Source organism: Thermobia domestica, chromosome 15 (genome assembly GCF_964235325.1).
Source record: "Thermobia domestica chromosome 15, izTheDome1.hap1.1, whole genome shotgun sequence".
NCBI classification, from domain to species: Eukaryota; Metazoa; Arthropoda; class Insecta; order Zygentoma; family Lepismatidae; genus Thermobia; species Thermobia domestica.
The window spans coordinates 43132053-43154862 of NC_137468.1; the positions used below are offsets into that span (position 1 = coordinate 43132053).

At 35.8% G+C, this 22810-nt stretch overlaps 1 protein-coding gene across 3 annotated transcripts in view; it reads left to right on the forward strand.

Annotated features, from left to right (window-relative positions):
• Positions 1-22810, forward strand: part of Sf3b1 (splicing factor 3b subunit 1) — a 99984-nt gene that overhangs the window by 70418 nt on the left and 6756 nt on the right. For all 3 annotated transcript variants that reach the window (XM_081739648.1, XM_081739650.1, XM_081739651.1), the window contains 5 exons: positions 338-559; positions 2981-3163; positions 5999-6187; positions 13502-13677; positions 19914-20186. In XM_081739648.1, coding sequence (XP_081595774.1) covers positions 338-559; positions 2981-3163; positions 5999-6187; positions 13502-13677; positions 19914-20186 — 1043 coding nt within the window. The remainder of the gene's footprint in view (positions 1-337; positions 560-2980; positions 3164-5998; positions 6188-13501; positions 13678-19913; positions 20187-22810) is intronic.

Sequence of the window (22810 nt, forward strand, 5' to 3'; positions counted from 1 at the left end):
CTTTGTATATAACGTCTGCAACAATTTTGTGTACGTGTTTCTGATAATGCTAAGTGAATTTTAAGGTAAAAATAGATTAGAGTAGAGTACCCTTTGAGATAAAGCTTAAAGGAATTATTCTGCGTATCGAAAGCAGTAAGCTCAATTTAATTTCTGCTGTCATACAGAATCAGCAAGTATTTTATATTCATGAACTAAATGTGTACTTGAAAAAGTACAGTAAATATCACGTTTGTATTGCTCTTAATTAATCTTTACTACAGAGTTATTGTTGTTAGTATTATTTCAATAATTATCCATCTTAACGTATTCTATATATATAAAATTTTATTTGCAGTTGGTGGACACAACAGTTGAAATCGCTAACAAAGTGGGCACATCTGAAATCATTAATCGTGTTGTAGATGACCTGAAAGACGAAAATGAACAGTATCGAAAAATGGTTATGGAGACCATTGAGAAGATCATGGGCAATTTAGGTGCAGCAGACATTGATTCTCGATTGGAGGAACAGCTTATTGACGGAATTTTATATGCATTCCAAGAACAAACGACTGAGGTACGTTGAAGTTTTATAACTCTTGAAAATAGTGGATTGGTTTGGAACTTTCTTTTATTATTAGCATTTACACACACACACACACACACACACATATATATATATATATATATATATATATATATATATATATATATATATATATATATATATATATATATATATATATATATAATCGAAGTCTTTATTCAAAAATAATCATCAGAGGCTTGAGTACAACTATCTCGCTGTCTCACGAGCCGAAAGATTCCCTGTTCCCAGAATTCCTGTGGCTGCCTCTTCTACTGTGTCGTTCAGTTCGCCGTCCGAGTTAAAGAGCTTCCATTTGAGTTTTTTTTTTTTTTTTTTTTTTTTTTTTTTTTTTTTTTTTTTTTTTTTTTTTTTTTTTTAGCGGACCCAACAGATGGAAGTCGCAGGGCGACATGTCCGGGCAGATGCTCAAGCTGCTCCCACTTGAACTTGTCCAGTACACTTCATGTTACATGAGAGGCGTGTGGACGAGCGTTATCGTGGAGCAAAAACACTCCCTATCTCCTATTCTACGGTCCGCATTTAATTAAAGATTAGTTTAGTTCCGATAAATAACAATATATATATATATATATATATAATGCATTTAAATCCGCATTTAAGAGATACAATAGTAAATTCCCGCACTAAACAATAAAAAAAATCATTAGTAAAAAAAATCGCTCACAAGACGCCATATTTGCTAGAATCGATAAGCCCATTTATACGAGATGTGACTAGAGAACACGCACTGATGCTACAAAATCTGTTATTGGTCATTTCGTACACTAGGAACATTATTTCCTTCAAAGTACCTCCTGCATGAGCTCTACACCGTTCCATACGAATTTTCCATTGCTGGAAGTACTGTTGCCTGCCGTTTTCGGAAACCTAGCACATGACATCGCTTTCCTTTTAACAGCTTCTGCTCTCAAATCTGTTTCCTTGCAGTGCAGACTTTATCTTCGAGAATAAAAATGTCGCATTAAGCAAGATCCGGCGAATATGGCGGATCTAATAAAGAATCCCAGGTTTAGCCAAACATGTTTTCATTGTCGATGTTGTGTGAGTAGGATCATTGCCTTGCAAAATCCATAAGTTGTTTGTTCACAAATGATTTCGTCGTCGTTTTGCTTGTTCACGAAGAGTTGTTAATACATTAAGGTAATATTGTTGGTTTACAGTTTTACTTTCAGATGCCCAGTTAACGTACGCAATTCCACGAATGTCAAAGAAGACAATTATCATTGGTCTGGGCTCTCTTTCAATGTTAATCAAAATGTCCACGCAAATGTTCATCCGAAGTTTCTTTTGTTCCATTGTCATGTTCTTTTTCTCCAATTTTGAACACATTTTCTTCATGTTAATATTTCCTTGTAAAATTTAATGAATTCTTTTTTTGTCAGTTCCTGTAATTTCAGCTCGAATACTCAATCGACTATCTTTTGGAATCACATCGCCGATTTTTTGAATGTTTTAAGTCCGTTTTTGACGTGTAAGATCGTCCAGGACGTGGGTCATCTGTGTTCACTTTATGTCCCTTTGTTAACCATTTTAACTACTCAAAAACTTGTGTGTATGATAAATAGTTATCTCCATACAATGCTATCAGCAGGTCGTAAGTTTCTGTTGCGGATTTTCCCAGTTTGAAAAGAAACTTTAATATACTGTTGTTTAAACACAAAACATTTTTCTGATTGAGCACAGACGCATGGTCCACTTCGTTCAAAGATCACAGCGAGCTCAGTGGCTTGCACTCTGGGCAGGGTATCATGGTATGTACTCATACATGGATTGACCTGCACGCGCTCGCTTTTCGCCAGTAGCAAAATTAAACCTACCTTTCTCTCTCTTTCCTTCCATATCTTATATATGGTATTGCAATAACTCGACTAAAACTACGTCAGTATTTTCATAATCATCGACTGATACTAGGATCGATATTACTCCACAATCAGACTTTTGTTATTTTTCACTTTGATATGTTTGATACATTTTTTGGGGGGTTCAGTACGGTATTTTTCAGTCTTGGGAGGTGAAACTGCTGCTAATGTACATATTTTTAAAAATAGTAGGTTAGATTCAGTGGTTAATCTGTTTGAAGCAAGATGTTTTCTGTGCTTATTTAAATGTATTTGTAATTTTTTTAATTGAATTATTTTTAAAAGTGCAAATCAAATCATTCAAATCTACTGCTTTAAAAACAAAAATGCGTTAAAATTTCATATTATACATTTTAGTGAAACTTTTCTTTATGATACGCACTTCTTTTATACCAAACCCTTATCTAGCGAAAACTCTATTTAAGGAGAAAAACCAAAATGTCCTACCAATTCGTTAAATTGGGGTTCTACTGTAATTGAAAATGTGAAAGATAATTTTTATTCATGTATTTTTTCGTCTTTGTTTCAGGACGTAGTCATGTTGAATGGATTTGGTACAATTGTCAATCAACTAGGAAAGCGTGTGAAGCCATATTTACCTCAGATTTGTGGTACGATTTTGTGGCGATTGAACAACAAGTCGGCCAAAGTTCGACAACAAGCGGCAGACCTTATATCAAGGATAGCAGTTGTTATGAAAACCTGCCAAGAGGTAAATACACATTCAGTAAATGGTTTTTACGTGCAAGAATAATCTCAAAGTAAAGTCTCCAATTTTTTAGAAATAGAAAGAAACTTTTAATTTGAATAATGTTTACATCATTTTAAAACTCGTGCATTTAGCTGTTTGTCTACGTAGTTGACCTTTCGGTCGGTGGATTTTTGTACGCGCTGTGGCAGTTTTTGTACGCCTCTATCATACTAACTCGCCACCATATGTTTGAGGAAGCGTTGAACTTCATCTATTTCCTCGTCGTTGTGAAGTTGTCAGTTTTTGTACGCCTATATCATACTAACTCGCCACCATATGTTTGAGGAAGCGTTGAACTTCATCTATTTCCTCGTCGTAGTTGTGAAGTACTTTCCGACTTTTTTTTTTCCAACTTAGGTAACAGGTGTTAGTAACTAGTTCGCTCAACCTTTGTACTGTTTGGTCGGGAATTGACGATTTCTATATGACCAGCTGCAAACTCCCTATACCACTTGCGGACATTTTTGACATCCTTGCAAGACTCACCACACACTTCCGTCGATTAAAGATGAATTTCAATTGGTTTAATGCCTTTTGTGTTCAAAAACCGAATAACTGCATGAACTTTTCCACTTGCCAGTAGCGGCAAGGAGGAGCTCCATTATAAATGCTGTCAAGCCAAGAGTGAGCGTCCCAGCGAGTTTTGCGTCATCTTGTTTTGGGAATGGGAGAAACAACAAACAGAAGACAATGTTGTTAACACCCGCATGAGCAGTTTTCCTGCATGCTCTGCGCTTTGGAGACCTTGATTCTTGATTCGATTCATACCATGTGGGTTTGTATTGTGGGATAACTTGTCCGCATTTTCTCAAGGTTCTTCTGTTTTTCCTGTAGTATAGTTTTGGAGATATGAAAAGTTTGAGCAGTCTATTGGCTTTCTAGACCAGATGTAAAGAAATACCCTGTTTGTCCCCTTACCGAGTTGCTCGTTTATTACCATGTGGAAGTAGTACCCGGTTTTGACAGGCTAGAATGGTCTGCACATGAAAATGAAAGAAAATCTTCACGGAAGACGAAGGCATACCATACTTACCCGATTTCAAGCCGGCTTCTTTTCTTTAATTTGGTGTAAAAAAATGACCTTCAATATAATAACTGTATCGTTAGTACGGCGATGAAGTAGACAACACCCTTAGCGACTCAATAGAGAAAGATCTAAAAACTATCGGAAAAAGTTGCCATAAAAAGTTTTTTACCATCGTGTATACTCAGTATTGTAGAGTCAGCTATCCCTTAAGATCAGTTTTAATCTGTGAAGTTATGGTTATTTCACTGCTTAAAATTACGCTTAAATCATTATTTCTCAGAAATACGCATTTCAGAATAATAAAGGGGTTTGGAAAGAAAATAACAAGAAATTTTAAGTGATACGATGCACGTAATTATTTATTTTGTTTTGTACTATATTAGGTTGGTGCGAATAAAATATCCGCGTTGAGGTCTGGTTGGAAACGTACTCAGTAACCCAATACAGCGATGAACTAAGATCGTGCATCTAACGTCATTCCAACAATGCTGGAATACCAGTCAAGAGGCGGTGCGTTATTGAACAGAGTCGTATGGAGAACACACAACTGACACTGAAATTTCTTAACGAACTCAAAATCGGGCTTTTCTTCACAAGTTGTAAAAAATCGCACAGCAGGTCGCAACATACATTAACAGTGCATTTGGGACAGGAATTGAGTATGAACCCACCATTTGGCGTTAGTTTGTCAAATTTCGTTCTGACATCGTTGGAAAATGAGTCCGTGAGCACTGACAACCAAGCCGTCACATGGAAAAGTTTTCGCGTAATTGCAGACGAGGGCATACGGCGTGCATTGTGCGTAAAATGGGAAAGTTGGATTGCTGGGTTCTACATGAATTGACATTGACCAGCAAGCATCATCATCTGTAGATGTGCATTTCTTTGAGTGTAAGAAATAACCTGGGAAGTTTCCTGCATCGGATTTTCACTTCAGGTGAAAAATGTATCTGCTGTGACAATCATAAACGGTCAGGGCAATGATTGATTCGGGATCAACGTCCAAGAATATTTCCTAACACCATCTCTTCACCAATAGATAATGAAGATGATGATAGTATTGTGATCTATAGTGGAACGATCCATCTTATCTTTCTCAGACGAGGTGAAACCATCAATGCAAATCGTTATAGTGCCTAACTCCATGAAATGCATCGCAGACTTGTCTTGAAGCATCCAGCAATGATCAACAGACATAATGTCCTCATGTTGTATGACACTGCTCACCCATATGTCGCGCAAAGAACTATACAGACTCTTCGTGAGTTGCGTATGAAGCCCTTCCTCGTATATCGTATTCATTCGATCTCTCTCCCAAAGACTACCATCTCTTTCAGCATCTCGATCACTTCCGAGCGATGACAAAAGTATGTGGTTGCAGACGGCGACTATTTTGATTAACCAGATATTGTAGATTTCTTTCGTCTTTTTTTTTTTTTTTTTTTTTCCGTTCCCTTGGAAATGACGCAGCTAGGATTGACAACTCTTTCGCACCAACCTAATAGTTACTCGTAAGATTTGACCACTAATACTTAAAAGCGTGCGAACAGTTATTACGAAAGAACTGTTTAATGTTAAATGTAAATAAATAAAAATAGAATTTAACAGCTATTCAAATTTGTTTTATTGGTTGAGGATTTCGTTTGGTTCTATAATTATGGTTTATTGACAAATTGTTATTTTGATTAATAAACTCTAACAAGTGGAATATAAATTTAATAATGTAAGTAATATTTATGAAACATTAATAAAATTAATTTTATTAACAGGAAAAACTGATGGGTCACTTGGGAGTAGTGCTTTACGAGTATTTGGGAGAAGAATATCCTGAAGTATTAGGAAGTATTCTGGGAGCTTTGAAAGCTATAGTGAATGTCATAGGTATGACCAAAATGACACCTCCAATCAAAGATTTGCTGCCAAGACTAACACCAATTTTGAAGAACAGACATGAGAAGGTAAGTTATGAAATATGTTCTTTCTATATCCATTTAAACATTACAGGTGCTTTTTTTTTTTTTACCATATATTGAAATAATTTTTTAATATAGGTTTGTGACTTTTCCTTTTTCCAAGAATGTATACTCTCGTAGGGCCATTGGAGTGAATGCAATTGCGAATTTCCCAGCACTAGTAAATGAAATGCAGTACTTCCATTAGTTCCAATCTGCAAATAGCGAAGACTGACGAAAATATGCGAATGATCTCAACATGCGTGGAGTTTTTGTCCGACCTCTTGCGAATAGAACATCGTCTACAATCTAAGCGATGCAGTTTACAGCACCGTGAATGCATATACAAGCAGTGTCTAGGAAAAATACGAATAAATCAAGTGCATATATATCAAAATTTTTAAGTCTGAATTCAATACTGTTCATTAAGACAGGTCTCCGCTAAAGATTGAACCCATAGCTACACATGAGTATTAAACCATTTTCCTTCTGAAAAGTCCTACATTTTGTATTATATTATCATAGTTGTCCAGCCATATTATAGTGTAAGGTATTATGAAAGAAATGGGCAATGTTGGCCGCATTGCTCTGTACAAAACGGAAAATCAGTTACTTATTCGGCAGCAAAGTAATACTTACGCAGACGCGGTAGAGCAGTATAAGAGAAAATAAAAAAAAAATAAAAAAAAAAAAAAAAAATCTTTCTAGCTAAGTGATAACAGTTTGTATGTGGGTCATTCCATGTCAAGTGAACCAATAGTTCCCACTTCATCATCTCAGATTTTTTTCAAATTTCGCACAAATGTTACCTGACATCAACAATAGTTGTGGTAGTAGGGCGTTTTGAAAATGGCTCCTGTCTCAGGAACAACGAGTAGCAAACTTCTCCCATTTTCAAGTGCTTGCCATTTTGAACTGGAAGCTCTGATAACCTTCAACACTTGTTTCCTAGGAAAACTATGAGTAGATGAAGGTCAGTTAGTCACAAATTCTCTTGGGGGTTCAGAATTTTTACAATAAATTAACTAAATTGGCTAAAAAGTGTGTGCAAATTTAATGTGTACCATATTTAGACCCCCATAAAGTTGTATGAAGTCAAGTCAGTAGATCGATATTTGAAAGAAAAAAACCATAACATACATACTTTAGAACAGATAGAACATTTAGCTTTTAGTGCATTAGGTTTAAGGGATATGTGGCCTTAAAAATGGGGAAAAATTAAAGTATGCAAAAAATGTACCTTTTTGTTACCCAAAAATGGCCATGTTGCCAACCTCGCACCAACTTGTAACAATAACCAATGCATAGAGCATGTCTTGATTTAATTAGGAATGAATTTTGGTGTTGGCGCCTTGCTGGGTTGTTGGTTTACAGCCAATGTTACTAGTATGCGTTTGATATATATTTTATTTATTATCTTGCGTTGGTCCATGATGTCGAAGCCACTACCAATTTCCCAAAAGGTATTGATCTAGGTGTACCAAACTGTCTGATAGATTTCCTTAGATATCACATTGTAGTGTGATGCCCTGCAGATGGGTGAATGGGGTAGAACGTTTAGTATGTTGTCCCCTCGTGTGGAGCAAGTTGTTATTAATCTTATCAGCCGCAGAAATACCTCGTGACCCGCTGCTGTGAAAATTGGAATAGAGAAGATTGGCGTTGTCCTTCACTATACAAGGATGAAGACATAACATCCCTGGCTGAGAATGGTGAGACAGCTCGCTGTTGCGATATTTGGTTTGGAAATCCCTGTCAATAGTCAATAAAATATGTAAAAATTAAAGATTTGGCTCATACAATGGAGAGGTTAATAACCCCATCGCCAATGGGCCACGCCTGATAGCTGTACCGGTCCAGCCACAGGTCCACTCACCTATCAATGACGTCTTAATTGTCTCTATGAGTCCAGCACACTATTCAACTTGTGTTAAAAACTGTAAAACATATTTTTTTATCCTAGATATGGCTTCTCCTGGTAAGGAAAAATGTCTTCCTATAGCACTTGGTATTGGAGCAGAAACAAAATATACTGCTCTTAAACTCAACAAATTTCTGCCTGTAAGGGCCAATGAAACTCTTTTGTTGGTCCTTGAGGCCGCATAAAATTAATTTGTGCATCATATTCTTCCTCACTAACTACACCTATGTTCCCTATCCACCAGTGGTTATCATAGATACACACCACGTATTGAACTGACTGTAGTTCCAACTTACGTTTGTCAATTGAACTGTCTAGAGCAGCACATTTTTGATGACTGTGTCTGCTCCAATACAAGTGATGGGAAGACATTTTTCACAAAATTGCAAGCACTTGAAAATGGGAGAAGACGTTTGCTACTCGTTGCTGAGACAGGAGCCATTTTCAAAACGCCCTTCTACCACAACCGATAGGGATCTTCAACTCAAATTTGACCATTTTTCATTGTTAGTGTCAGGTAACATTTGTGTGAAATTTTTAAAAAATCAGATGATGCAGTAGGAACTTTTTCCAAAATTGGTCCACTGTACATGGAATGACCCATGTTGTTATTGCTCACTCAGAACCTTATGATACACGTTTTCAAGCCTTAAAAGAGACAAATTAGTGCTATTCACATTCGCAAATTTTCGGATCCAGTTGAGTTCGCAGTTTACGTAGGCACTCATATTCAGTTCCACACGAAGTGCAGCTTTAGATTACAGAGAAAGGCTAAAACGATCGAGTATGTGCTAAGAGAGTTTAATTTTTAGATAAGAGTTGAATAGTATTTCGTTTTGATAGTAATATTTTTTTTAACACTTTTCATTTTCATCACAAGTTTTAACTTCATGGATTATGCAACCATAGTTATCTGCTCTTGTGGTAACATATGAAGCTCAACTTTCAGCTGAAATCAGCTTAGCGTCCTAAGATTAGTTTCCATCTCCTTCCTTTAACCTTTTATTCCAGCTGATAGCGAAGTGTTTTTTTTTTTTTTTTTTTTTTTTTTTTATACCGATGAGGCCCAAGAATAGGTTTCATCCCATCCTTATATCTCTTTGTACGTGCCGGTCCCTGGTTCAATCCCAGCTGGCACCAAGTAGACTTCATGGTGAACAAACACCGTATGCATTTGCTTTCTTGGGATTCTCCCGTTTCTTCCCGCTTTTCTTCATTCCACTATTTCATTCATTATAATCACCGTCTCCCTTGGCTTCGGTGCCTAATTGTGGGACGTTAAACTAGTCATGTTTTCGAAGGCGGTATGAAGTGAAAACAACTCTCTGTAAATAATTTCAAACAAGTTTTTTTTTTCTAACATTTTTCGAGTGTAGTGTTGGCTACTGCCCATGATATGTTACCCGAAAATGTGACACAAAACTATATATGTAGAAAAACAGGCAATGACCAATTCGTTTTAAAACCTAATTTCTTGTAAGTAAAAGTACGATGATATCCAAAGATTGAGAATGTGGAACGGTAAAAGAATCGAATAATGCTGTGTTAACCATTACACTATTTAATCTTTTCCTAAGCCAAACACACATCTTCTGTATCACAGTCGGTATTCAACTGTAAGCCAAAGATTAAGTCTGCCTAGGGTCATATTTTCGCTCTTTGAATTTCAGCGTATTTCTGTAGAGAATTAAAACAAATCGATTGTTACGTCAATTTCTTTATATTTGTATATCTTTCATCAGCCATCTTTAACTTACGATAATTGGATTGTCCAAGCATAATTGAAATAAGCTGTTATAAATGATAGTATAAGGGAAGGATGTTCAAGGAAATGCGTAAGATAAATTAATAGTGTGGAATGTCACGGGTCATTAATTGTTCGATTATATTGTTCTAGTTGTATTTCGTGATTGGGAAGAAATGTCTGTCTTGAGGAAAGACACATGACTAACATTGGTCGTAAATGTGTTAAATAATGTCATGTTATAGGGCTGTTAACAAGAAATATCGTTGATAAATGGTCTTGTAAAATTTGATAAACAAACGTTGTAGGAAATACTTTACATCTGTGTATAATCTTGTTTTAAGTTCTACAATTTGTTATACTTACCGATAGACTATTACCGTTAGACTATGTAAATGTAATCATTAGTATAACGTAAAGAATTGCAATTTTACTGACAGTGTTGTTTGACTTCCAAACAATTTATTTTCTCTAAATATTTAAAATAGCACAACGAAATTAATCTTCAGTAGGAACAAAACCATTTGATTCCGTAAAATGGCGAAAGTACTTTATATTTTTGGTTGTTTAAACTTTAGGGGGGATTATATTTGATTTTATAAATATGTATACGAGGTGGTATCAAACAGTTTCGAGACAGTTCTGTAACATGCCAATAGATGGCAGCGCAAGGCTGCACACAGAGGCACAAAGAGCACCTACCTTCATTATCAATGTATCAAGAGACATCGTTCTGTGTACATACGGAACTGTGCAGCCGGTACTGTTCTGATCACGTGAACACAATTCAAAAAACTCGTTTCTGTGTTGTTGGAGTACAAGTGTTGAACATCAATGGTATTGAGCCGTGTTCTGATTCTTGCAAGTGTTTTGAAAGTCTTCACATGGAGGACTTCCTCTTCTATTAGATCCCTGATGTGTTCTTTTACCCTCGAGATATTCCTTTTTGCCATTCCTATGTAGAGCTTACAGCACGTATAATAACTTCAATAAAATCCAGATAAAAACTACTATAGAGATAAATTATCATTACCTGGAATTTACAGTATTTCAGCCTCTTGTACATAGTAAGTTTTACATAGGAATGACAGGAATATCTTGACGAGGATGAAATAATACATCAGGGGTGAAAGAGAAGGAGAACTCCCCATATCAGAACTTTGAAAGTACTTGCAAAAATCAAAACACTATATCAATAGGATTGACGAGGAAATTTGAATCACCGATGGCATCGTATAGTCAAGAACTAAACGAAAAGACTTACTAAAAACAAAATCAATTTTGTTCTTTTATACAGTGTAAATAGTGTTTTATTTAATGAGTAAAAAGTTACACATCACTATTTTTTGACAACAGTGTTCTGCACTCAACAAACACCTGGAGTTACACTGGAACTACAGACCTGTAAAGAGAAGACATGAATATCATTTTGCATAACTAACTAAAATAAATTTTGCACAGATAGTTGAATAGACGGAAATGAATCATTCTAAGGGAATAGTGCACATAGTGAAACAATCAGTAAGTGAAAATATTTAAAGGAGATAATTAAAATAAATAAATAAATAAAAATGAACGGGCATAGTTCGAATTATTAAGTGTTAAACATTTTCTAGTGCTTTGTGGAGACTTTGAGCGTTTCGTTATTACAGGACTAGAAGAACTACATAAATGTCTCAGTGATTCCTTCCAGTTTGCTGTAGGAGTATTGGCGATCATAGTCCAGTGCGGGCTGAAATATTCAAAATCAAGTTTTAACAAAGATACAAATGCAGCGGATACGAAGTGGGTTCCTTTTGTATAATAAAATGTGTGTTTCTGCGTTCTCTAAAATTTTCCTTCTAAGGGAGGGGAATGGAGACAATTTCAGTAATATTGAAATATCTTTCGCAAAGTGCTGAATGTGGGGATTCACTTAAGTTGAAGATGGGAAATTGTATATATAGACTGTTATATAAAAATAAGGGAAAACTATTGTCAATTCTATAACATTGAAATTTCTTTTTGTTGAGAAAGTGCTAGTGCGAAGTTTTGCTTAAGATGGAGATCTGAAATTCGGTATTTAAACTCTCATATAAAAGTAAGAGATTCCGCCGATTTTCAAAATTCCGCTTCTAAGGAGGAAAGAGGGGATATTTTATAATACTGAAATTTGTCTTCATTTATTCACCAAACTTATTCACTTGTCTTATTCAAGTGCCATATGCAAGGATTTGCGTAGAGTTGTGGAAAATTCCGCTCTCGGAAAAGGAAGGACAGCAGTATGTACGATTATATGGAAGAGTGAAAGTAATTCACTGAAAATTTAGACCATATTAATGTATCTAGAAACGTGAGTTTTGGACATAAACCTCCTTTTACTACCAGAGCAATGAAAGAAAAAATATGTTTGTCTTAAATACGTGTGCTGGGGGGGATAAAGGGGATTCAAATGTTTTACCCAGAATAAAGTACTTCATAAACCGCTGAAATTAAGAGATTAAACACTGCATATAAAAACTCTTCATAAGGGGACATGTATTCCAGCGTTTTTTAAATTTCCATTTTAAGAAAAAAGGACATTTTCTATGTATTGTTCTTTCCCTTGGCATTGAAAGCGATGTTGTCTGTTGTTTGTAATCACATGACGGTAAATGGCCGAAAACTTTGAAATCAGTTTTGGAACTTCCTCGACCTAGGTTTCAATCGCCGCTTTATTAAAGAGCGTATCCTTATGGAATATGGGTTCAAAATTCATACTCAAAATAGAATATCACACGAGCCCCTCAGGTTTGGAACAGTAACAACGCAAGAGGAGACAAGAAATACTCTCCCCCCCCCCCTTCCCAATGACATCGTTTTCTTTCTGACAGCCCCCTAGACATTCAGTATTGCAATGTTTGTCAAGTATTATAAAATTATTATTTTCAGTATACAAAAAATAGCTGCCTCCAAAAATCTCTTTTTCCTTCGCTTCTCCCCCCCTTCCCCCCCAAGAAATTAAAGCTGGCGTCTTCGCTGGTTAGAAAGATTAAAATCTGTATATAAACTCCTCCTCAGAAATAAGTGGACGCATGACCCAGCATTTACCAGAATTCCTGGTTGAAGGAGGGGAGGAGCATTGTCTATAGTTTTTCGCCACATTGGAATAGACGTTCCGTTTTTTTTTATATTATTATTATTATTATTATCGCATCACGGAAAACTGCTTATCCGTCCGAAATGAATGCTGGAACATAGTTCTTGCCTCAAGGTTTTTATTTTTTCACCTTGATTAACATATGTATTCTAAGAGGATAGAAAAGTTCAAAATCAGAGTATATTATGGGTTTTTATAACGTAATTACGCTTCACTTAAATCCATATTCCAGCTGGAAAAGGGCATTGAAATATTCTTCATAACCCTATTCTCCCGTGCAAATACCGGGCATTTCACTGGTTATGAAGTAAACCAGTCTTATTCCTACTGAGAATGGACAAATGCCCGTTTGAAATATTTAGAGAAAATCAATTGTTTGGCAGTTAAAAGTGGAATATCATGTTAAAGTAGCAACTAATATGTAAATATATAACAAACTCATCAAATATAATTTTATTATTAAGTATAATCAACCTTCGTCGAATTCTAGTCAATGAAGGAAATAATATTTTCTGAACATAATTACTTCTTTTTCAGGTACAAGAAAACTGTATTGATTTAGTGGGCCGTATTGCTGATAGAGGACCAGAGTATGTTTCAGCCCGTGAATGGATGCGAATATGCTTTGAATTACTGGAATTGTTGAAAGCACACAAGAAGGCCATTCGAAGAGCAACAGTGAATACATTTGGTTATATTGCCAAAGCTATTGGGTAAGAATAAATTTAATTTTTCTAACTAGCATATTGCAGTAAATAATAAAGAATGTTTGTTTACATGTTGTTACATTTATTGAGTATCGGTAGTTGTTCTTTGTATGTTTTTGGACGTTACTACAATTAATGGATTTCCACTTCCGTATAAAACTTCGTTCAGTTGATAATGGTGTTTAGTTGATAAGCTACTTTTTTTTCCCCATTGATTTATATGGGGGATTTTTTTCCGTATTTTCCTCGAAATGAATTGGAATTCTAAAAAAAGTCGTTTTACTGATTTCTTCTTGAAGTATAGTTAAATACCCCTTTCTTGTTTAAAATGAATTTTGGATTATATATACACTCGTGTCCAAAATGATTGTCGCATATCTATAACTGCCTTCTTGTAAGAATATAATTTGATAATGACTTTCCAGGGTACTTTTAATACTGCTACTATGTGTTTAATCGGAAAATATATAATTGTGGTAAATTTCATATGAAAAGAATTATAAATACGAAAATTAGAATGATTAAAGCAAAATGTTGCTAAATGGACAAGAAAGTTTTATTTTCGTTTTATTGTTCTTATTTGCTGCTCTTTCGACATGAAATTTAGCACATACATGTCTTTGCCGATTATACACATACTAACATTGTAAGAAATATCGGGCGAATTCGTTATCAAGTTGTATTCCTACAACAACATATTTATAGACATGCGACAATAATTTTGGACATGAGTGTACATTTAATATTACAAAGCACATAAAAAAAAACTATATTTAAAAAATAAGAAAATAATAGAAGAAGAAATGTGTTGTGATTGATATACAGGTACTTCTGGCTATTTTTCGACGTAGTCACCATGAATGAACTTCCAAACTTTCTAGTAGCGTGGCACAAGCTTCCGTATACCCTACATGTAAAAATCTGCCGCCTGAGAGTACAGCCAATCCAAAATTAATGTTTTGAGCACTTCATTGTCGTTGAAACGCTTCGACACAAGCCAGTTTTTCAGGTGAATAAGGAAATCGCTTGGGGTAACGTCAAGTCTGTAAAAGGGATGATTGAATAGTTCCCATCGAAATTTTTGAATTTTCTCAATAGTACGAGCAGCTGTGTGTGGGCGGGAGTTGTTATAGATCAGAATTCCAGAACGTTGGGCGATTTTGGATGGTACGTCACAGATTATTCAGTGTTCGGCAATACAGATCTGCTATGATTGTTCGTCCTGGTGCCAAGAATTTCACAAGAGTTAACACCCTTTCGGTTCCATGCCGGGTTACCATGGTTTTGTGAACTGATTATGTTTGTTCGAATTTCTTCACCGTAGGAGAACTAGAGTACTGCCCTTGCATTGACTGGTGCTTCGACCTTTCGTTGGCGTACGATATCCATGTTTCATCCCCAGTCACTATGTGAGAAAAAAGAAAAAATCATCTCCATCCTCTCTCCAGTGGGGGGGAAAAAAATCACGTGTAGCTGTCATTTTTTGCTCTTTGTAAGCGCCTGTCAGCATTTTTGACATCTACCTAGCACATAGTTTGTAATAACGCAGCTTGTCAGTCACAATTCGATGCACTGTTTTCTCAGGCACTTCTGGAAACTCTTTCGCAAGTTCAGGTATTGTAAACTGGCGATTGGATCGTACTTTTTCGTTAACGCGTTCCTCCAGCTTGTGTCTGTCGGAATACTAGGCCTTCCGGCCTTCCCGAAACCCTCTGCACCATTGCCTGAATTTCCCTTCACTCATTACTGTCGGTCCGTAAATGGCACACTATTTCCGATGAATGTCACTCGCATTCTATCTTTTCGCTTTCAGAAATTGTATAACAGATCTCACTTCACATTTGGCGGGATTTTATATTACGGCAGCCATTTCACCTTACTGCTATTCGCAGGTACTCAGCTTCATTCGAACGATTCTATTTCTGTTGCAACACAGAATACTAGGGCATGCTTCTGCACATGCTTAACTTCATCAGTGTTGCCAACCCACGAAAAAATGAGTTTTTTGCTGTTGTTGTTTGTTTGCATGCGCTTCGTACGTAAATTATCTGGAAAAGTCAGAGAATTCGTGGGCGCTAATTAAATTAGTAAACCTGATATAACAAAGTTTAATTTTCAGTAAGTAAGAGACCCAATCAGATTACTTCTATGTAAGGCATAATATACGGACAGTCCTAATCGGGATACCTTGCTAATCAGCATACAAAAACCTTACTAATGACTACTTTTTTTCGGTCTGAGATCTATGTACTTAATCTCTTTTATTCAGAAGACAAAAACTTTCGTCTGTTTTTCGTAAAATGATTTTGTCTCTTTGCGCCTATAAGGACCTGATCGACAATTGTTTTAAAACAACCCTATTCTTTAAAATAATTTCCAGTGCATGCTGAGTAGCATCTATGCATTTATTGTGGAGAGTGTCTTCGTCGTATTGTATCCTGCGATTACATTGCTGTTACATTTTATTGCGAACATCTGAATGTACATTTTGTGTACGTTGTCAAACTTAACTCTTCATCCACCAAGAGAGGGTTTAAAAAATGTCCATTTTTTAAATTATCGTGCCAGAACTCACCGTTTAATATGTTGTTTCTTTAAAAAGTCACTCAATATTTTTAGAAAACTTTCCGTAGTGGGTATAAGTTTCTCTCTCCCTTGGCGCAACTTATCATCATAATATACATAAAGTTATTTTCATTCTGGTTGGGCATGAAGGGAATTGTTTAGTCAATAAAATTCACTCGTATTATAGAAACAAAGAACAATTGTCATTTTTCAGTGGAAAGTGTGATTGAATTAGAAATCACATAATGAGAAAAGCAAAAAGGCTAATACTAACCGCAAAAAAATATGTAGTAGGGTTTTCTTAAACATGTAACAAGTAGCGGTTTCGGAAGTAACCTCTTCATTCTTCAGCATGTTTAAAATTCAAAAGGATTTAAAACATGAAGGAGAATTTGGAAGAGTAAAAGAAACAAACCTTCTGTAAAAATTTAAACACATCGGAATCATGTTTTAAATCCTTTTTGAATTTTAAACAAGCCAAAGAAAGAAGAGTTTATTTCTGAAACCGCTATTTGTTACATATAGAAGAAAACTCTACAGTACAGTACATCTGCGGTAAGTATTAGCCTTTTTGCTTTTCTCATTAAATATCATCACCGCTCGCAATACTGTGATAGAAATCACATAGTGTTTTTTGTGTTATTATTTATCTGAAAGTGACATTGAGCAACAAGAACTAGCAGTAGCATAAATTGTGACATACTTAATGCTTGCTCTGTTCGTAGTCTGTAGTTATTTTAGTTTATTTCAGTACAAAATATAGTTGATTATTACATTTTTCGAAAAGAAAATAACAGTTTAATGTGTAAACATTTTAATCCTTCCTTGATGCACAGAGTTTACGCGAAATCGCTTGGTATGGGGTGGATTGAGGAGGAGAGAGCCCCAATTACTCATAGAAAATTTGTGTGAATTGTTTTCCCCCTTCCTCCACCCTTCACTTTATCGGATGTGTGCAAAGCATACTTATTATGAAACTTTCATGTATTCTGCATAAAATGAATCGAGTTCTGCGTATCCTTGTGTATTAAAGCCTGATCTACAATAACGGATTTAAGAATAACGTTTTTTTAAAAAAAGTTTTTATTTATTTCCTGTCCGTATAACTAGCTTTACTTACGGGAGTTCCTTATCCAGAAGATGTAAATAGATTGCAAGAGGAAATTAGTAAAATCGCTGAAATAAAATTCCAGTTTAATACAAAGAAAACAGAAAAATAGTCCCTCTTTTAAATCAATGTTTTAAAAAAATGGCGTAGGTAGTCAACACTGTTAGAGCCTATCTCAGCTGTGCCCTCGGAAAATATGGGAAACATACTTCGGCCCACCTCCGCCGCCTTCTTGTGGAGGAAATCTTCCCTTTGCTTTGGGGAAAGAACTGGATGATTATCGGCTTGTGTTCCAAATTTGTCGTTCAGTCGTTTGGTCTTTGAGAGTGAAGATCGTATGCTACTTAGAATGGCTAACAAGACAGTGCACAGCCAAGCCCGGGAAATGATTCGGAATGGCAACCCTGTACGCACCCAACTATTGAAGGACATCGGCCATAGCAACTTGTCCCTCCTCTTTTGAGGGAAGTACGGGAAAACACACATCGACATCAGCGCCAGCAAGGGCACGGTTGAAATAGAAATGCTCTAAGAGAGCCATTTTTAAGGATAATAAAGCAATATTATTATACCGAAGTTTGGTACAAATTTCTTCTTGTTTTTATTTGCGAAGCATCATATATAATTATTTTTATTTGTATAAAAAATAATTATATTATTTTTTCCTTCTGTAAAACTAATACAAGATAGTCTAACTAGTAGAAAATTGTATTTTCTGGTACATGACGAAGAATTTACTTCATTCATAGCACCCTTATGACAAAGTAAATGAAAATCCCTTTTCTTGCAGCAGTGTGTAGATTTAGAAATATAGTGTTGAAGTGAGGTCAACTAATGTCAATTCATTCTCAGAGACCAATGTTAAGAAAGACTACGGATGAGTACTTTTGTATTCACCTTTTACATTTCCAATTATCATGAGTTACGTCTGACATTGTCAAATATTGATGTGAAATAAAATTGCCCACATCGTCTTTCGATTTACACATGTTCTTACTACCCAAAAACGTATTTGAAATAATAGGTTGGAAATCGGAATTTCTGAAAAATCAGTACCTAGTTTCAGTTATGTTCTGAGCCTTGAGTATATAAATTGCACATGTACGAGGGTAGTGTGACAATTAACGTGGTTTCGTTAATTTTGTTTTTCGACATAATTCCATCGAAATTCAACGCACTTCCCCGAACGTTTCTCCAGCTTCACGATTCTTTCACAGGAAAAAGTTTCGTCAAGGCTTTCAAAATTCTCGTCTACTTTCTGTATAACCCAGTCATTTGGTTCAAATGTTCGTCCTGCCAGGAAAGTGGTGAGTTTCGGGAATACATGGTAGTCTGAGGGTGAGTGTTGCATTTCTGCTTTCTCAGCTCTCCACCAAAACTATATTTGAGCAACTGATGTCTAAGCTTTGTATCATAGTGTAGGTACCCGCCTTCGATTTCCGGCGGGACCTCATGTGGTTCGGATCCCACGTTAAACTGCAAGTCCACCTCGCTGCTGAGGACACTAAACTTAAATCACTCACTTGGATTATACCTTACTGGTGGTTTTGGCATGATCTGTGCTAAAGACTGGAGGCATCTTCAGTTGTGTATACCTGAAACAAATGATGAGAAATAAGCTTCATATCTATATGATAATTACCGTAGTGTAACGTTCCAGAAGTATGTAGTATCAAAGAAAATAGATAAAAAGGAACATTATTCAAGGTAGAAGTTGTTATATATGTAGTATCAAATTAAAAATAGGTATTGACTTTCCAGACATCCGGAACATCAAGAGACTTCTCTTAGATACTGAATGAAAATTAAATCAACTGAAGTTTAACGTCCCGTAGTTATGCCCTCTAGGCCAAAGATTATGATAAATCAAATTTATCGCCATGAAAGAACTAAAGAAATGGATGTGGTAGGAAACGGGACAGCCCGATAAAACCATCGAACACCATGTTATCCTGTACAAGCTCACATGATAGGACCCTCACGTCAGACGGTGATCGCTATACCACTGAGTGATCGTACTCTCTTAGGTAATGAAAATATATGCGGCAAAGCAATTCGAAATTTCACTGTGAGACTGCGGAAAACGAACATACTAAGGTTTAAATCAAAATGAATAATGAAAATATAAGCACTAGGGATGGCCAAAATCATCCGGATTCCGGAAAATTTATTTTTCGAAATCGGAAATTTCACTTTCCCGGAATTAAGAAAATTCCGGAATTTTTCCGAAATCGGAATTTTCTAAATTTCGTTTTTTTGAGAATTTTTCCGACATTGGATTTTTTTCCGAAATCGAACCTTGTCTGGATTCCGGAATTGGATATCCCTGATAGGCACTAATAGAAATCACAATATTTGACAGTTTCATTGAATTTTTATTATATGTTAACGCATAGAAATTTCGGAAAAATTGTCAGAAGTATGTATCGCAGAACTGTCTGTTACCATTCATGAAATTCTGAAGTTCCATTTCAGTATTTGTGTATTTTTTATTGTATAAAGTATAATAATGTACTGTTTTTTTCGTAATTCTTAATCTTCATGACTAATATTTTTAACTCTATTTCAGACCACACGACGTACTTGCAACTCTTCTCAATAACTTGAAAGTTCAGGAGAGACAAAACCGAGTTTGTACAACAGTAGCCATTGCCATAGTGGCTGAAACCTGCTCACCTTTTACAGTTCTTCCTGCCTTAATGAATGAGTATCGTGTCCCGGAGCTGAATGTTCAGAATGGTGTACTTAAATCCTTGTCGTTCTTGTTCGAATATATTGGCGAAATGGGCAAAGATTATATATATGCTGTGACACCACTTTTGGAAGACGCCCTCATGGACAGGTATGTCTATAGCTTCTCATACAATACTTTACATCGTTAACAATGGAAATAAATATTAATCTGTAAGGAAGCTTTTTAAAGGAAAAAATGGCATATCATATTTCGATTTTTAAAATGTTAATTGTATTTAAGAAATCTTCGAAGTGGAAAATGAAATGAAAAACAAAAGGTGGAGTATTATTCACAGATTTGCCTAGACATTACTAGTAGTCAAAATGTAAGAAAAAGTGCTAATTGAAATTCAGTTGTTTATTCGCCAATCCTATTTGTTAGTTACGGGTTTGGTTTCATCCTAAATTATTATTTGCCTCAAGTCTTCGGCGTCTGTATACTATAAATTAAAATCGTGCTTAAAAGTTCTAGCTGTTATTTTAACATTGTTACGTTTTGCCCACCAACTAATTTTCGGTTGATGCAGATTGGCAACAGATAGGCCTGCATTGAATATTGGGAAATAATGATAGACGTAGAGATCGGGATGCACACTCCATGTTAATGAGCTTGTGAGGGATATCCTGTAGGTCACAATTAAAGTGAGTAGGCCTACCGTCGTTTAGAACGATCATTCCACTCTCTTCAAGAAAATCAGAGACGCCTGGCGGCCACGATCTTCTGTGCGGAGTTGATGGTAAAGCTGAAATAGATCTGCTGTCGTAAATGCTTCGGATCGAGGAATAGATAAAGAGCAAATCGTGATGAGACGAGGGAAGAAAACTCAGCGAACTACTTGAAATCGGGAAGTTACGTTGATATGCCTGCAATGGCAAGTGTTCGGTGCATTAATGTTGACGCCGCCAGCAGATTGAGTGTTTTATTCATTTCTAAATAGCATGTAATATAAAACTGAAGAGTGCATTGGCTTAAAATGTGTTTCCTGCAAACAGATAATAGTTGGTGAGCGCTCAGATATCAGTTATTTCAATTCCTCGACTGTTGATATTCCGTTAAAGAAGCGTTATACTGGAGAGATCAATGTTTAAGGCGAACCTTTTTTCGTGAACCAATTACCATCCACTCATTGTTTTCCACCATGTCTGATTTCATTTAACTCAAAAGGTGGTTTGCGAACTGATGAAGATTACGGTTTCGTCTTACAAGTAAACCTTACGTTTGGGTGAATCGAGTTGCTGACTGAGACACATATGAGAAAGTAGTACTAAATGTGGTCAGTATTTCAGTGAAGTTGTAGGTGCGAAGCTCCAGGGGTTTAGGAGATACAGCTACCAGAACATCACATGGAAGTACAGAATAGTCTTCATACAGTTGGAGGTAAACGCTCTGTAAGACCTCTTGTAACGACGAAAGGTGAATAACAAATATATGGGTACATATTAGGACTAGGGGGAAGTCATATAATAACGGTATACCTGACGGCGGCCATCTTGAAATCCGCCATTTTGAATTAAGGTTAAGTTTTTAAAATAGGAATAGGGTCATGTGATACATGATTTAAGGCGCAAATTTAACCAGAAGAACAATGGTGACGTTAATTTTTATTTACGCGCAATTGGTAAAAAGTTACAGGGAAATTAAATATTGTTGCAGCATATGTATTAGTCCTTTACCCCACCTTATAAATTTTGTGTTAATGATAATAATTAAATAAAAAGCAGGTGGATAAATATTAGGTCTATGGTAAGAGTTACCTTGATGGCGGCCATGTTCAAATCCGCCATTTTGAATCAGACAAAAGTTTTAAACAAAACGCATAACAGTGACACTTTATTAATAGCAAATTTTACCATAAATCCAACGGTATAACCATTTTTGCTTTATCATTAAAAAGCACAAAATTAAATGGGAATAGAGTAATGCAATAGATGACTTGGGCTAGAAGCTAATCAGAAATACAATGGTGGGTAACAAATGCTGGTTAATGATAAAGCAAAAATGGTTATACCGTTGGATTTATGGTAAAATTTGCTATTAATAAGGTGTCACTGTTATGCGTTTTGTTTAAAACTTTTGTCTGATTCAAAATGGCGGATTTGAACATGGCCGCCATCAAGGTAACTCTTACCATAGACCTAATATTTATCCACCTGCTTTTTATTTAATTATTATCATTAACACAAAATTTATAAGGTGGGGTAAAGGACTAATACATATGCTGCAACAATATTTAATTTCCCTGTAACTTTTTACCAATTGCGCGTAAATAAAAATTAACGTCACCATTGTTCTTCTGGTTAAATTTGCGCCTTAAATCATGTATCACATGACCCTATTCCTATTTTAAAAACTTAACCTTAATTCAAAATGGCGGATTTCAAGATGGCCGCCGTCAGGTATACCGTTATTATATGACTTCCCCCTAGTCCTAATATGTACCCATATATTTGTTATTCACCTTTCGTCGTTACAAGAGGTCTTACAGAGCGTTTACCTCCAACTGTATGAAGACTATTCTGTACTTCCATGTGATGTTCTGGTAGCTGTATCTCCTAAACCCCTGGAGCTTCGCACCTACAACTTCACTGAAATACTGACCACATTTAGTACTACTTTCTCATATGTGTCTCAGTCAGCAACTCGATTCACCCAAACGTAAGGTTTACTTGTGAGATAAGACTAGCCTTTAAGATTACGACCTATGTACTGGCTTAATTTGATCCAGTAATATA